Source organism: Lolium rigidum, chromosome 1 (assembly GCF_022539505.1).
Source record: "Lolium rigidum isolate FL_2022 chromosome 1, APGP_CSIRO_Lrig_0.1, whole genome shotgun sequence".
NCBI classification, from domain to species: Eukaryota; Viridiplantae; Streptophyta; class Magnoliopsida; order Poales; family Poaceae; genus Lolium; species Lolium rigidum.
In genome coordinates this window covers 265313377-265328221 of record NC_061508.1, presented here as the reverse complement: position 1 = coordinate 265328221, position 14845 = coordinate 265313377, and the positions used below count along the sequence as shown (strand labels likewise).

General features: G+C 42.0%; 1 protein-coding gene across 1 annotated transcript; it reads left to right on the top strand.

Annotated features, from left to right (window-relative positions):
• The first annotated feature begins 1443 nt into the window (after positions 1–1443).
• Positions 1444–5567, top strand: LOC124693425 (aspartate aminotransferase, mitochondrial-like). Its single transcript, XM_047226905.1, has 10 exons — positions 1444–1638; positions 1770–1855; positions 2495–2701; positions 2883–2988; positions 3182–3286; positions 3425–3597; positions 4035–4194; positions 4327–4422; positions 5072–5166; positions 5269–5567. The coding sequence occupies exons 1-10, from the start codon at positions 1459–1461 to the stop codon at positions 5339–5341; spliced, it is 1281 nt and encodes a 426-aa protein (XP_047082861.1). The 5' UTR covers positions 1444–1458; the 3' UTR covers positions 5342–5567.
• The last annotated feature ends 9278 nt before the right edge of the window (positions 5568–14845 follow it).

Here is a 14845-nt window from a genome sequence, read left to right as displayed (position 1 = left end):
GAGCCATCCCCACAACCGTCTGGTTGCGCCGCTCGATAACGTCGTTCTGCCGCGGCCTGTACGACACGGAGTAATGGCGTTGGATGCCCTCATCAACGTAGAGCGACACGAACTCACCCACCGTAAATTTGCCACTGTTGTTAGTACGTAGCACGCACGGATGCACTCCGCCTCCGCAGCAAACTGCGCGTGCCTGATGGCGTCTACCTCCTCTCCCTTGCTCCCGAGGACCATCATCCACATGTAGCGGGAGGGGTCTTCGACGAGCAACAAGAAGTAGCGTCGTTGTCCTGGTGTAGCCGGTGCCACCGGGCCGCACAATTCACCGTGCACGAGCTCGAGCCTCTCCTTGGCTCAAAAGCTCGCCCGGACGTCGCAGAGCAGCTCCACGTGGTCAAGGCACAGCAGGCCTCGCACCATCTCCGTGGCAATGAGCCCCTTCAGGGCCTCGGAGTCAAATAACTCAAATAAATTCTGGAAAAATTAAAAATAAAATAAATGTAAAACACGAAATAAAGGTCCTCCAGTGCAGCGCTCGATCACACTCAACACATGGAGACCTTTAGTCACGGTTTGTGGACAACCATGACTAAAGAAAGAGATCTCTAGTCCCGATTTCGTAGTCCCGGTTGGATAATCAGGACTAGAGCCCATTGTCAACCGGGACAAGAAGCTTTTTTTCTACTAGTGATTGCTAGCGAAGGGGGAAAACCCTAGATTTTTTTTTTTTTTGGATCATTCCCTCTCTTTCTCCCGTATGTTCTTGGCATATTATTTCTGGAAAAAACGCTGTCTCAAATTCTTACAATGAATGGCTTGATGATAATAGGTGCAGAGGAATTTAGTTGCACAACAGCACCCAAGAACAACAAACAAAATAAAAGACATATGTGGTGACATGTCCAATCTATATATGAGACTCCACAGCTCAAACTTTCAGCAAGTATTGTGTGGGTGCGGTAAGATTTGTGTGTATATGTGTTTTGAAAAATAATACTCACCTTGCTCAGTTTAGGAATTTCAGTTGCCTTTGTTTATTGGAGGTGTAAATTTATAGGTTGCATTTGTTTTCGATGTGTATAAATTTTGCTTGAGTTGTTACGAGTAAAGTGTGACTGTGTGTGGGACCAACTGGGTACCTTGGAAACCAGTAGAACGATACGGTTTCGCGAGAGTTCCAAGGAACAGACAACAGAGCAACCGACACACTTGCAACCAGGCCCCACATGCAGCCGCACATGAGATCACTGGCGTGTCCTCACGGCGCAGCAAACTCCACAAGGCCACAAAGCCCCGGAACAGAACAACAAAGCGTCACGCAACAAAGCGGGAGCAGCAGCAGCTGGCGCCGTACGTGCCGCTTCCCCACGACCCAAGCCACCTTCGCATCACTCCTCTTCTCCAGCAACAAACTCCAGCCAAGCTCTCACGCCACCCGCCAAGTAGTTCAGCAACGCCATGGCCATGTCTCGCGCCGCCGCGGCGATCAGGCAACGGCGGAGCGGGCCGCTCCTGCCGGCGTCGAGTTCCATGGCATCGCTGTTCGGCCACGTGGAGCCGGCAGCCAAGGACCCCATCCTCGGCGTCACCGAGGCCTTCCTCGCCGACCCTTCGCCGGACAAAGTGAACGTCGGCGTCGTACGTCTCTCTCTCTCTCTCTCTCTCTCTCTCTCTCTCTCTCTCTCTCTCTCATGGCCTGCTGTCTCTTGCCCTGTACCGGCTGCACATATGCTGATCGCAGGGGAACGATCTCTGGTTGAATTTCGCAGGGCGCGTACCGGGACGACAACGGGAAGCCCGTCGTGCTGGAGTGCGTGCGCGAGGCGGAGCGGCGCATCGCCGGGAGCACCAACATGTGAGATCTCGCTGTCCAGCTTTGCTCTGTATTATCACCTCTACTTTTCCCCCCCATTAAGGCATTAATGCGCTTGTGGGAGCAGTTTTCTTGGTCCTGATGAATTGACGTAGCCACAAGCTTTATTCATGATGACATATTGACATTGCCCAGCACTACTGTGATAGCTCAATTCTACTTGTTTCTGGGACATTTTTCGCCACAAATATATCCAGCCAGCGTGGCTACTTTATTGATAGGATCATGACACGCTTTGAGCTGAGTGATTGTAATCAGGCCAACATTTCCGAAATCTCGCCAAAAGCCTGTTGTTCCGGTTACCACCGTGAAAACTTTATACTCGACAAAATATACCAATATTCATATAATTTGCTCAAACTTATACATTCGTGTGACAAATCCCAATCGGTATTATGACCAATATTTCCGAAAGCCGGTAATACCGGTGCCCACCGGTATATTTTTTGCAACCGAGAAAAAAAAAAACCTTGATTCTAATACACCGTTTGGAATTTTCAGTATATTTGTTCAGCAGCTTGACATTTTGCAGAGGATTATATTCAGAATTTCCAAGAATGAAAAACATGGGCTCACTTGGTTAGTTCTTCTCATATTTTCCTGGTGGAATTTGTAAATCAGGGAGTACCTTCCGATGGGAGGAAGCGCGAAGATGATCGATGAATCACTCAAGTTGGCTTATGGGGAGGATTCCGAGTTCATCAAGGACAAGAGGATTGCAGCCGTGCAGACTCTTTCAGGGACTGGTGCATGTCGCCTCTTTGCTGATTTTCAGAAACGGTTCTTGCCAGATTCACAGATATACATACCTACCCCTACATGGGCAAAGTAAGTTGGGATATATCTTATATGACTTGTGCACATTCCATGCATGCCATGTCACCAATTTTTATGGGTTATCAAAAAAAAAAATTCACCAAATTAAGTTTAGCGCACTTATTTAGCAAATGTTTCTCTTTAAGCATCCTTAAGACGGCGCCATTCAACAAACATCTATGAACTTCTGCAGTCATCACAATATTTGGAGGGACGCCCAGGTACCGCAAAGAACATTTGGCTACTACTATCCAGACACAAAAGGATTGGATTTTGCAGGCCTCATGAATGATATCAAGGTAATTTGCACAGGTTGTAAATTTATTTACAAGGATGCAGTATTCTTAGCTATTTCTCTAACAATGGTACTCATATAATTGGCCTAACTGAAATTTGGGCACAGAAAAACCTTCCATTTTTGTTGGGGACTGTCTTGTTGACAATTCCTTATCTATAACTAATTCAGAGCTATGTTTTTCTTTCAATTGTCAGAATGCTCCAGATGGTTCCTTCTTTTTGCTTCATGCATGTGCTCACAATCCCACTGGGGTGGATCCTTCTGAGGAGCAATGGAGAGAGATATCTCATCAATTCAAGGTGCAAATGGCGACAAATTGCAGAATAGCAACGTGCTATTCTAGTATTCTTATATTCTGTTTTTTCTGAAGCTGAACAGTAGTATTCTTATATTCTTTATGAGTGCATGCTGATGTATTTTTCTTTCATACTTTTCAGTTGAAGAACCATTTCCCATTCTTTGACATGGCATACCAAGGATTTGCCAGTGGTGACCCTGAGAGAGATGCCAAGGCAATTCGGATCTTTCTTGAAGATGGGCATCAAATTGGATGCGCACAGTCCTATGCAAAAAACATGGGACTTTATGGCCAAAGAGCAGGATGCCTTAGGTACTAAATTTTCCATGATAATTATCCTATTTCTTCCAAACTACAATTAACTTATTTTTTCTCAACTGCCTACCTTTTCTTTTAATTTCTATTTTCTCCAGCTACATGTCAGCCTTTGTGGTCGGTATGGAAATCGGGTTGTTTACCAGTATTTGTCACTGTATTGATGATATGATGCCATGCATGTTTACTTTCTGAGCACTATGTATAGGATTTTAGTGCTTTAAGTAGACTATGTTATTAAATGCTCTTGAAGAGTAAGTTTATCCTTGAAAGTCCAGTATTAGCCGTTGATTTCTCAAGTATCCCATTCGACTTAGTTTGAACATTCCCCCTTCCCATTCATTCGCTCAAACAAACTTTGTGACACTATAAGCTACAACTCATGTATTTCCTAAGCCATGGCCTGGTCTGCTTTATTTTAACTGCATTTTCAGTATTCTCTGTGACGATGAGATGCAAGCAGTTGCCGTGAAGAGCCAACTGCAACAGATTGCCAGACCTATGTACAGTAACCCACCACTGCATGGCGCACTAATTGTTTCCACAATCCTTGGTGATCCAGCCCTGAAAACATTATGGCTGAAAGAGGTCAAGGTAATCTGCACGATTCTTCTTCCTAAGTCTTGAGTCTAGAGTACTTCCAAAGTAAAAGTATTACTGAATCGTTTGATAACTATTAAACTGATGGATTCATTGTACTGTTTTAACTATTCTTTGTTGTGTCAGTGTATGGCTGATCGCATCATTGGAATGCGGAAAGCACTAAAGGAAAATCTTGAAAAGTTGGGTTCACCATTATCATGGGAACATATTACTAATCAGGTAAACCCCCATCGGCATCTTTTCCAGTGCTACCTCTACTACAGATTATAGCATGTTTTAATAGGCTATTTTTTTTGGTAATAGCAAAACATCTTATAATTTGGAACAGAGGAAGTATCGTTTAGGCTGTGGCACTGGCACCTCACTGCCCACATGTAAATGCTAGTATATTGCACATTGCATGTAAGTGGCCCTCGTTAGAATGGAGTTTAGTTGCTGATTCATCAAAACAGTGTTACCTCTCTATATAAAGGGTAAATGGTTCCCACAAAAACTGGGATGTATGGCGTTGAATACATAGCACTAAATATTGCTACCGCCAAGGGCGCAATGTATTGTTGGTTTGACACAGCATATAACCTTTGGGGAAAAAATAAACTAGTGTTATGCTTCATAGCGGGAACATCACTGACCTTGCAACCTTCTAAGTTCTAAGGTGTTTTGGTACTGGAAAAATCTGTTGTTTGAACAACACTTTTATTACGAGTTTGCATCCTGCATCACAGTAATTCAGTTTTGAATTTACTTTGGGATTTGTATGTGACACAATTTATTGTCAATTATGATTTGATGTGAATTTTGGTATGCCATTTCATTGGCGGTGGTTAATAACTGTAATATAAAAGGAATGCTTTACTATGGTGAACAGATTGGCATGTTCTGCTACAGTGGGATGACACCTGAACAAGTTGATCGTTTAACAAAAGAATTCCACATATACATGACTCGTAATGGCAGGATAAGGTATGGAGTTATCTAAGAAAATTTGTAATTCTGATTTCGGGAAGCAGATCTCTGCATCTGATGAATGACGTGTGCCTAATTGTATTGGTGTTTCTCCTTCAGCATGGCTGGTGTAACAACAGGAAATGTCGCCTACTTGGCAAACGCTATTCATGAGGTCACCAAGCCAAATTAAGATCTCTTTGTCCTGTCATCTTGGGAAATAAGAGGAACCTTTCAGCCTCATGTATCAAGTGGCTTGTAATTGTTTAAACCTTTTCTGACCACGACATGATGAGATAGAAAAATAAGTATGTTCAAATATAGCTATTTTTCTGAAACAACGTCCCATATTGTTGTGATTTATTGGTGTACGAATATTATTGATTTCTTTTAGCAGATGCACAGGCAGGACTACTTCATTTATAAGAATTAGACTGATCATATATTGCAGTTGCAGAGAATGTCCTAACACTGCAATGTCTCTTTTTCAAAATTAAATTAGGAGTATTTTGAGTTTAGGTGTGCGATGCATCTTATCATAGCGCTGACAAATGGTCGCTACTACACTGAGAATGGGAGCACTATTACTGACATGTTCAAGAGACAATATAGAAGTCAACACAATTAAATTTGAAAAACCCTGGACATATTATTGATAATGGTCTTTTTTGAAGTGGTAGGTCCTCCTCCAGACCCATGAGAAAGCAGAACTGAAGTTTACAATTTGCAATGCCAAAAACTGAAACCTTCTTTGGCCTGGCTGCTCTAATGCCAAGCTAGCTAGACAAGGCCAACAGTAAGCTATATAAATGTAGAATTGGTTACCGGAGAATCAGGTCTCAAAAGCCAAGCTAGCTCGGAGCTCCTATATGACGCCTAAAGCGCCAAATAGGGGCCTGACACCCTGACGTTTGTTTATCATGGGCCGCATCTGGCATGGCCCATTAATATTTTTTCAATTCAAAAATATATATTAATTTTTAGAATAGATAGTCTTAAATTTGGAGAAATATATCTTATATTACAAATTAAACTGTTCACACAAGGTTAAAATTATTATTCAAAACCTTTAAAATAAATATTCATACAATTCAAAAACTGTTTGTGCAATTATGAATAACCGCTCCTGACTTTTCAAAAATGTTCATATGAGAGAACAATATTTTGTCAAATCACAATAATTGTTCACGGGGTTAAAAATGTTCACTTATAACACGGTAAAAGTACTCTTGTGATTTAAAACAAAACAACAAGAAAACGTGAGCAGAGATGAAAATATAAAAGGAAGACCAAAACATAATAAAGAAAATAAGAAAATAAAGGAGGAAAACAAGAAAAAATAACAAAATAAAGAGAAGCTTATATAGGAACTAGGTAAAACATAGTATTGTTGTGGGCATCCTCGCTTCAGACGGCATTATATAGGAACTAGGTGAAACATAGTATGATTTAACTTTCCCTCTTATAGATCTAGGCGACATGCATATTCTTGTCTAAGCCTCAACATCAATTCTGACGTCCAATTTTTTTTAGATGAAATTCTGATGTCCAATCAGTCATCGCGTATACGATAAGGCCATCCATAATCCAGAGCATACTTATTTTGTGGAATCCTGCTTGACTAAATAGCACAAAATAGGGCATCATTTATACAACTGACACTACGGGAGAATTGCCGTACGCCGACGGCTAGGCGATGTGCCGACGGCCAAATGTCGGGGCCGTCGGCACAGTAGCCTCCGGAGCGCGGCGAAGAGGATGACCGTCGGCGTTAAATTGGCCGTCGGTACAGGCTGGAGGTGCCGACGGTCACCGTCGGCACAGTTCTGGCCGTCGGCACAGGACCAGTCTGGCCGTCGGCACAACTTTTTTTTCTTTTTTTTTCCACTACAGAACTGTGCCGACGGTTAAACCGTCGGCATAGCTTTTTCCTATTTCTCAACGGCAATCTTCAAAAAAGCATAACTAAATCATTCTAACTGAGAAAAATAAGTATAATATATCAAATTTTGCAGAAAAACAAGATCTATCATAGAAAAATATCAAAAATGGAATATTTCAAATACCTAAATAAATTTTATTATAAATGAGCTATAATGTTCGAGGTTTCATGGTTTTCACACACGCCAAAAATGAAAAAATGGTCGCTCGTGGGTCGGATTAGAAATCCGCGTCCGGGGTATTGCTTACCATCCTAGGGCCCACACACGTGCCAAATATGACCTCGTTTCGGAAAATTATGCCATGTCGAGGACGTTTCCCACCTCATTTTCCCTGAAATCCATAGAACTCCGGACGTGATAGCTCTTTTCGTGAAGGGTTTTCCAAAATAATTGCCACATCCCAGTTTTGATAGACGGAATAGTTACTATGACATATAAAATGACGCTACGCGGCTCCGTGAGATTTTTTGACTTCGCTCAAATTGCCATCTGGCCAAAACAGCCCCCCGGGACCTGCGGTATCGCCGTACCGGGCGTGCGGGTGCACCCATTCGCGAAAAAACTAAACGGACAAAAATTAGCACATATAATAATGAGTCGTAGAACTAAAAACATTTTTTCCGGAATTTTCGGAGTGACGGATAGTTGAGCCCTAGTTCAAATCCGGTCGATTTACGACGGATTCGGCGGGACACCGCCGAAAACCGCATGGGTTCCCAAAAAGCTAATGCGTGCACATGTCATGTGATAGGTGGTGCGTAGGTGATCTACTATGATCGCACGGAGGTTTCACGTCATATTAAAATGTGCCCCATGTAGTCGCTTCACAAATAAAAACCGTTTGGGCACGCTAAAAATGAAATGATGGTCGCCCGTGTGTCAGATTAGAAATCCGCACCCGGGGTCTTGCTTCCCATCCTAGGGCCCACACACGTGCCAAATATGACCTCGTTTCGGTAAACTATGCCGTGCCGAGGCCGTTTCCCACCTCATTTCCCCTGAAATCCATAGAACTCCGGACGTGATAGCCCTTTTCGTGAAGAGTTTTTCAAAATAATTGCCGTATCCCACTTTTGACAAACGGAATAGTTACCATGACATATGAAATGACGCCATGCGGATCCGTGGGATTCTCAAATTGCCATCTGGCCAAAACAGGGACCGCGGGACATGCGGTATCGCCGTACCGGGCGTGCGGGTGCACCCATTCGCGAACAAACTAAACGGACAAAAATTAGCACATATAATGATGCATTGTAGAACTAAAAACATTTTTTCCGGAATTTCGGAGTGACGGATAGTTGAGCCCTAGTTCAAATCCGGTCGGCTTCCGGCCAGAATCGGCGGGACACCACCGGAAGCTGCATGGGTTCTCAAATAGCTAACGCGTGTACATGCCATGTGATAGGTGGTGCGTAGGTGGTCTACTATCATCGCACGGAGGTTTCACGTCATACTAAAATGCGCCCCATGTAGTCGCTTCACAAATAAAAACCGTTTGGGCACGCTAAAAATGAAAATATGGTCGCCCGTGGGTCGGAATAGAAATCCGCGTCTGGGGTCTTGCTTCCCATCCTAGGACCCACACACGTGCCAAATATGACCTCATTTCGGCAAACTATGCCATGCCAAGGCCGTTTCCCACCTCATTTTCGATAAAGTTAACCAGATTTAAACTAGAGGTACTTGATCTATTGCTCATGATTTTTGGGTAAATTAAATTGTAGGTTCAAAATATGATATGGATGTCATATTTGTATTCCTCTTATTTTTCTGATCAATTTAGACATATTATTTGCCAAATTTATATTTAATGATATTAATTATTCCATATTAAATAAAAAGACAAAAAATAAATCATTTAATTGTTTTTTCAAATTCTATATTATTATTATTTATATATATTCATTGTTGTTTACTTAAGTAATTGTTTAGAATTCAAAAATATAGAGATGTGGCAAGCATCTGTCAAAGGGTTAATATGATTGATATGGTAGTATTAACAACAAGGGCATCATTTCTTTCATGGAAGCTCATCCGAAGAGAACCAAGAAGTTAAGCGTCTTTGAGGACAGGAGTAGTGTGAGGATGGGTGACCAATTGGGAAGTTTGAATACAAGTGCAATTTGACCTAAGATTAGATGTACTAAGTGTAAGTGTGATTGTGAAAGATTAACAAGTAAAAAAGAATAAGAAGAAAATTGAAAAAAAATAAAAAAAATATTTTTTCAAAATATTTTTTTAATCTTTTTTAAAAAAAATTGAAAATTTTGAAATACTATGCCGACGGTTATACCGTCGGCACAACAATCTGTACCGACGGCCAGTCTGTGCCGACGGTGATCGGACAGTCCCCGACCGGAACTATGCCGACGAAGCTACGCCGACGGTCACCGTCGGCACAGCCTGTGCCGACGGCCTTTCTTGCTGTGCCGACGGCTGGCGGCCGTCGGCAGACTGGAGCTCTCCCGTAGTGTGATGTGGTGTAATTACCTCTTGCTCTTGGGGACCTATATCCAAATGCCGCGATGGAGCGGGGGAGGTGGTCTTCGATCGCGTGCACACTCCCTTTAGGGCACTCAGGGCGTCCGCTTTGCGCTTCCGAGCCATGGTTGCCGACGATGCCGATCCTAATGCAACATGAGCGCCCCCTATTTGGTATGCCAGACATCGCGTCCACGAGAAGGAGGACACCAGGGACTGAACCCCTTCTCTGTTCGGTAAATGGGCGCTGGCCATTGCGACTTGGATCAAGTACAACACAGAAAAACATGATTTTTGCCCAGGTTTAGAGCGTAGGACGCGAAACCCCTACAACATGCATGTCTGATTTTGTTTAGCTTGAACAACATACACAAGGAGCTGAGACTCCCCCTTCCTTCACCTCCGCTACAGCTTTATTTTCCTTCTTTCCCCATGCCTCAAAACTCTACTATGCGTTGAATCCTCCTTTTATACATATCTCAAGGGGACTCCAGAAGTGGCGGACGGATACGTGAGGGAACGCACGGCCGAGCCAATTCTCAACGGGAGAAAAGTGTCATAGCGTTTTGATGGGACGCCAAGGCCTTGTCCCATCATCGAGTGGTTGGGCGCAGAGCGGCAGGGAGCACAACGCGGGTTGCGTCACGCCAGGGCCATCCGTCCTCTCCAGGGAAGAAACTGTAACATCCCAAAATTTTAAGAATGTTGGTATGTTAAACTAATTAAAATAACTTGATTGATTTGCTAGTGGTTGTTGAAATTTCTCAAGAAATTAGAACTTTTGATGACTCGGTAAACTTTTCTCAACCATGCTCAAAATATTACACATGAGTTGATTAATATGACTATCCAAATTATATATTTTTGTTGAGGAAAATTTATACAAATCCAACTTATATTTATTTGATTTGTTTCCAATATTAGTTGCAATGTTTTTATAAAAAGAGAGAAGATAATATGACTTGTTCATTTCATATGGATTTTAAAATGGTTCTTTTATGTTCTATAATTTAACTCCACTTTGATTTTCATAAATAAAATTGGCTGAATTGATTTGGGACATTATATAAAGCCCAAAACCTATTTTTGTAAAACGACATAAGTAGCCATATAGGGTAAAATGCATAAATTTATTTTTGTATGTTTATATTGGACAAGAAATATGTTCCCAAGTGTCTTAAATGACTAATTTGTTTGACCCAATTTGGATTTATAAAACTTTGTATATGAAGGAAATATAAAAAATAAATAAATAAATAAGAGAAGTTTTTTTTTCTCTCTTCTAGCTTGTTCTATCCCACCGACAGCCGGGCCCCACGATCATCTCCTACCTTTGGTCGTTCCATGAGCTGAGACGGGAATAAACTGAAAGAAATCACGGCGATGCGCGCGCGTCTCCCCCGACCTCCCTTCGCACCTGATGGCCTGAGGCTGGCCATAGTGGGTAGTATCATATAGTAGTATCATGCATATGATACTTTTATATGATACTAGATCCATAATGCATAGTACCATAGACTAGTATTATAGTTTTGCTATATTAATTGATTTGTAGAATCCCAATACAAATTTGTGTACAGGATTTATTTGATACTAACTTTTCTTGTGATATGTGCTATGATACAGTATCTACCTATGATACTCTAATCTTCTCTCTCATCCATAATTACCTGCCACATCAGCCTTTTTGGTGGACCTAGGATGCATGATACTAACTATGATACTAGCACTATGGCTAGCCTGATGGGCCTCGACACCGGGGCGGGGCCCTATCCGTCTCCCTCCGAGTCTCTATCTTCCCGAGAAACCGCCGCGAGCACACCGGCCTTCGCCGCTCAATCCGCCCCGGCCGCTAGCACCCGCAGCCTATAAAAGGAGCCGCGAGTTCCCTTAGACCTGCACACATTTCCCCACACCGCCGCCTCGAATCGAGCTTCCCGGAGCGCGAATTTCGCCACGCCGCTGCTACCGTCGTCCCAGATTCCGGTCATGAATTCTACACATGCCAAGGTTGGCAGGGCCTTCTCTTCGTCTCAGTACCTACATACTCGCGAACTCTTTTTCAGCCAGTCCTCTTCCTAAGCTCAAATTCACATATTACTCGGACTAGATCCATAGAATTATGCTTCAAATCATATTCTATAAATATATTCATGTTTTGTAATATTTGTATTTCTATTTGGTTCTTATGTTTCCATTTGGATTTTATTCGATTGTTTTCGCGTATAGATTATGGGGATTTATCGTGAGAGTATTTCGACGACAACGAAGAGTTAATAGTTCATCAAAAAAATGCAAGTTACATCTACACGTCTGTCCCATTTATTTTTGCTATGCTATTTTGGTTATGAAAGTAGGAATGCATGCGATAGTTTTATTTCGTGAGCCAAATATTTTTTGAAATTGCCATGGTTTATGTAGTTATGTCCTATGGTAGAAATAAATTGTAGGAATTATCACCCACTTTTTAACCTTAGGTAAGTTCTAGTAAAGTTTTGAACTATATAGTTATGTTAGTCATGCTAAAATAAAATCCGTTGGGGGGTTCAAATGAAATAATGTTTATGAAATGGAAATGGTTTGTGAAATGTGTTTACCAAATTAAAATGTAAAATTATTTCATCCTGGGCGGAGTGGTATGATGGGTCATCGCGTGTGGAGCTCTGTGCTCAAATTGGTTGGGTCCACCGCCCAGGAACCCCTAAAAGAACAAATTCATGTTTTAGAATTGCTCAGTTATTTCGTGAAACCACGTGTCATATGGGCTCTGGCTTGGTTGATTATCTTGTGGACCGTCATCGGTATGAGACTTTGTGTCTATTTTGGAACGGGCATGCCTGGAAATAAGTAGTTAGTCATTTGGGAAAGACCTCGGCATAACCTTCGGGTTGTGCCATGTGGTGAAAGTGTGGCAGCCCTGCAGGGTGTACAACTAATCGATTAGCCGTGCCCACGGTTAAGGGCGAAGCTGAGTAAACTTTACCTAAAGATGTTTCTTGTCAACTTTGTCTTCCTAAACATAAAATGAATTTCAAACCCTATGTCTGTGTGTCGTTCATAGGTGGGATTTTGGGGAAAGCCCTGTGTTCGTGTGTCCTTCATGGGTAACTTTCATCTTGGCTAGTTGAACTATGTGACCTCGAGCCATATATTACTTGATAAAATTGTTTATTAAAGATAGGACGAGTTAGAACTTTGGAAATGTTAAAATGTGGTTTACTAATGTAAAATATTGTTTTAGCAAATGTTAAACCCTATGACCATTTCTTTGATATCCTTAAGCATCTACAAATAGGTATACTACTAGAAGGGCCTAGCACGCGTTTGCCGCGCCGCTTTTTGTTGTGTCGTTAACTTACTCCGTGCAAACTATACACCTTTGGCCGAATTGTATCTGCACATAATATTGGTACAAACCTGACATTTGAACTGAAAAGCTGAAGCTTTAGGCACTTCACTGGACATAGACACGACTGAACTAAAACGACTATGACTCATTCACAATGTACATAAACCATTTTAAGATGATCTTAGATCAAATATGCACATGAAACAACATATCATGGTTATCGCTCCCTTGGCCTGAACCATGATTCACGCAATCGAACAGATCGGAAATACTATTACTAACAAACAAATCATGCAAACAGAGCTCACACATTCTATCCAACATGGACGCAGATAATCAATTCCATTGGACCTCCGCACTGCATTATCCATCCACAGCCACATTAGTTGCAAAAAAGGGAAACAACATGCATCAATTGACGCAGAAATCAGAAAATAACAACCTAGGTTCAGAGGTACCATTGGCACGTGGCCAATCCGAACCACCAGCTAGCAGACGTAGTGGCCTAGCAAGCGCAGCACCGAAGTCAGCAACCGAGTAGGTTGATGCCCTCTGGACACTCGGTTTAGCACTTCATCCGTTTTCCGTCCTCTTCATTCCTTATTTTGGCATTTGTCCCCTGTCAAAATCAAGATAATTAAGTGATTGTTAGGACCAGACATGTTGTGTATACTGTATGATACTATTTCGTTTGGAATTTTCAGCATTCCTCCACTGTGGTGTATCGTTTTGGTAACAAAAATGAGTGAACAAATCAAGATAAACATAGTTGATTTAAACAACACAGAGTTTGACTGGGAACAAACTATCAGCCTATAGTTATCTTAGTAACCTGCAGCATCTGGTCTATCCAATCTATACTTGCCACAAATAAGAAAATTAACCAGTGGTAAGTTTGCACCAGATTTAATCAAGATTCTCGATTCAAAAGACCTTAGGGCATGTACAATGGTGATATCTTAGCAGTGCCACGTAGGATAAACGCTGAGGTGGAGGAAAGAGAGAGATGAAAAAAGACTTTGCCTTCTCTTAGCTAAGAGATCATCTCTCTCTTAGCACAATCTCTCTCACCATAAATTTAGGATGTCTCGTTACGAAAGATAAGCTAAAAAACAACTCATTGTAGATCATGTTTTATTGTTATATCTAGCTTACATGGCAGGACTAAGATAAGACAGTCTTATCAACCATTGCACATGCCCTTAGATACCAAGATTCATTCTTCAGTATCATATTATACTTTAGAAGAACTGTGAAACAAAATCCTTCAGAATCCACGTGGTGTCACCCAACCAGCATGCCTTCCCGTTGCTATGCCTATCTGGTTCTGAGAAGGAAATTGCTGTGTTCATTTAGAAAGTTGTAGAGTTGTGTTTGTATGTGTATGTGTACTTAGGTGTAGTTTAGTAAATAGTAGAGGGTGTAAAATGTAAAAGAAAAAAAATCCTCACTGTTAAAGATACACACTTTCTATTTTTCAGCTAGCTGAAAATGCAATTCAGTTCAGGTCAGATCCGTAACCGTTCATTCTTATCTTTACACGCATCTTGACAAAAGTCTGTGCTCCGTCCGTTCTTCTCAATCGCACAGCTCAGGTCAGATTCGGTTTTTAGTCCCTCCGGTTTTTCCTGGTATTTTCTGGTCGGTTTTTTCATTTTGAATTTCGGGGGTCGTGCCCTTCTTGTCCGTAGCTATCCTTTTCATTTCTCTTTTCATTTTTCTCGTTGTCTTTCCCCTTTCCTCTGTCTCTGCCTCTCGGGAGAGCTCGGTGGCATTCTCGGCGGCGTTTGACTAGGGTTCGTCTGCCGGCGTAGAGGATTCGGAGGTGGTGAAGTATACCGGCGTTGAGGCGGTGAGGATCCGGAGGTGGTGAAGCTGTGGCTCGTTGTTTTTTGCTTGCGGGAGTGAGCTCGATCCAGTT

Excerpts from the sequence above, each read along its gene's own strand:
- LOC124693425 (XM_047226905.1), top strand. The coding sequence starts at position 1,459 with ATGGCCATGTCTCGCGCCGCCGCGGCGATCAGGCAACGGCGGAGCGGG. Across the intron at positions 3,598-4,034 it reads CAAAGAGCAGGATGCCTTAG|TATTCTCTGTGACGATGAGA; the intron begins GTACTAAATTTT and ends CTGCATTTTCAG. Across the intron at positions 4,195-4,326 it reads TATGGCTGAAAGAGGTCAAG|TGTATGGCTGATCGCATCAT; the intron begins GTAATCTGCACG and ends TTGTTGTGTCAG.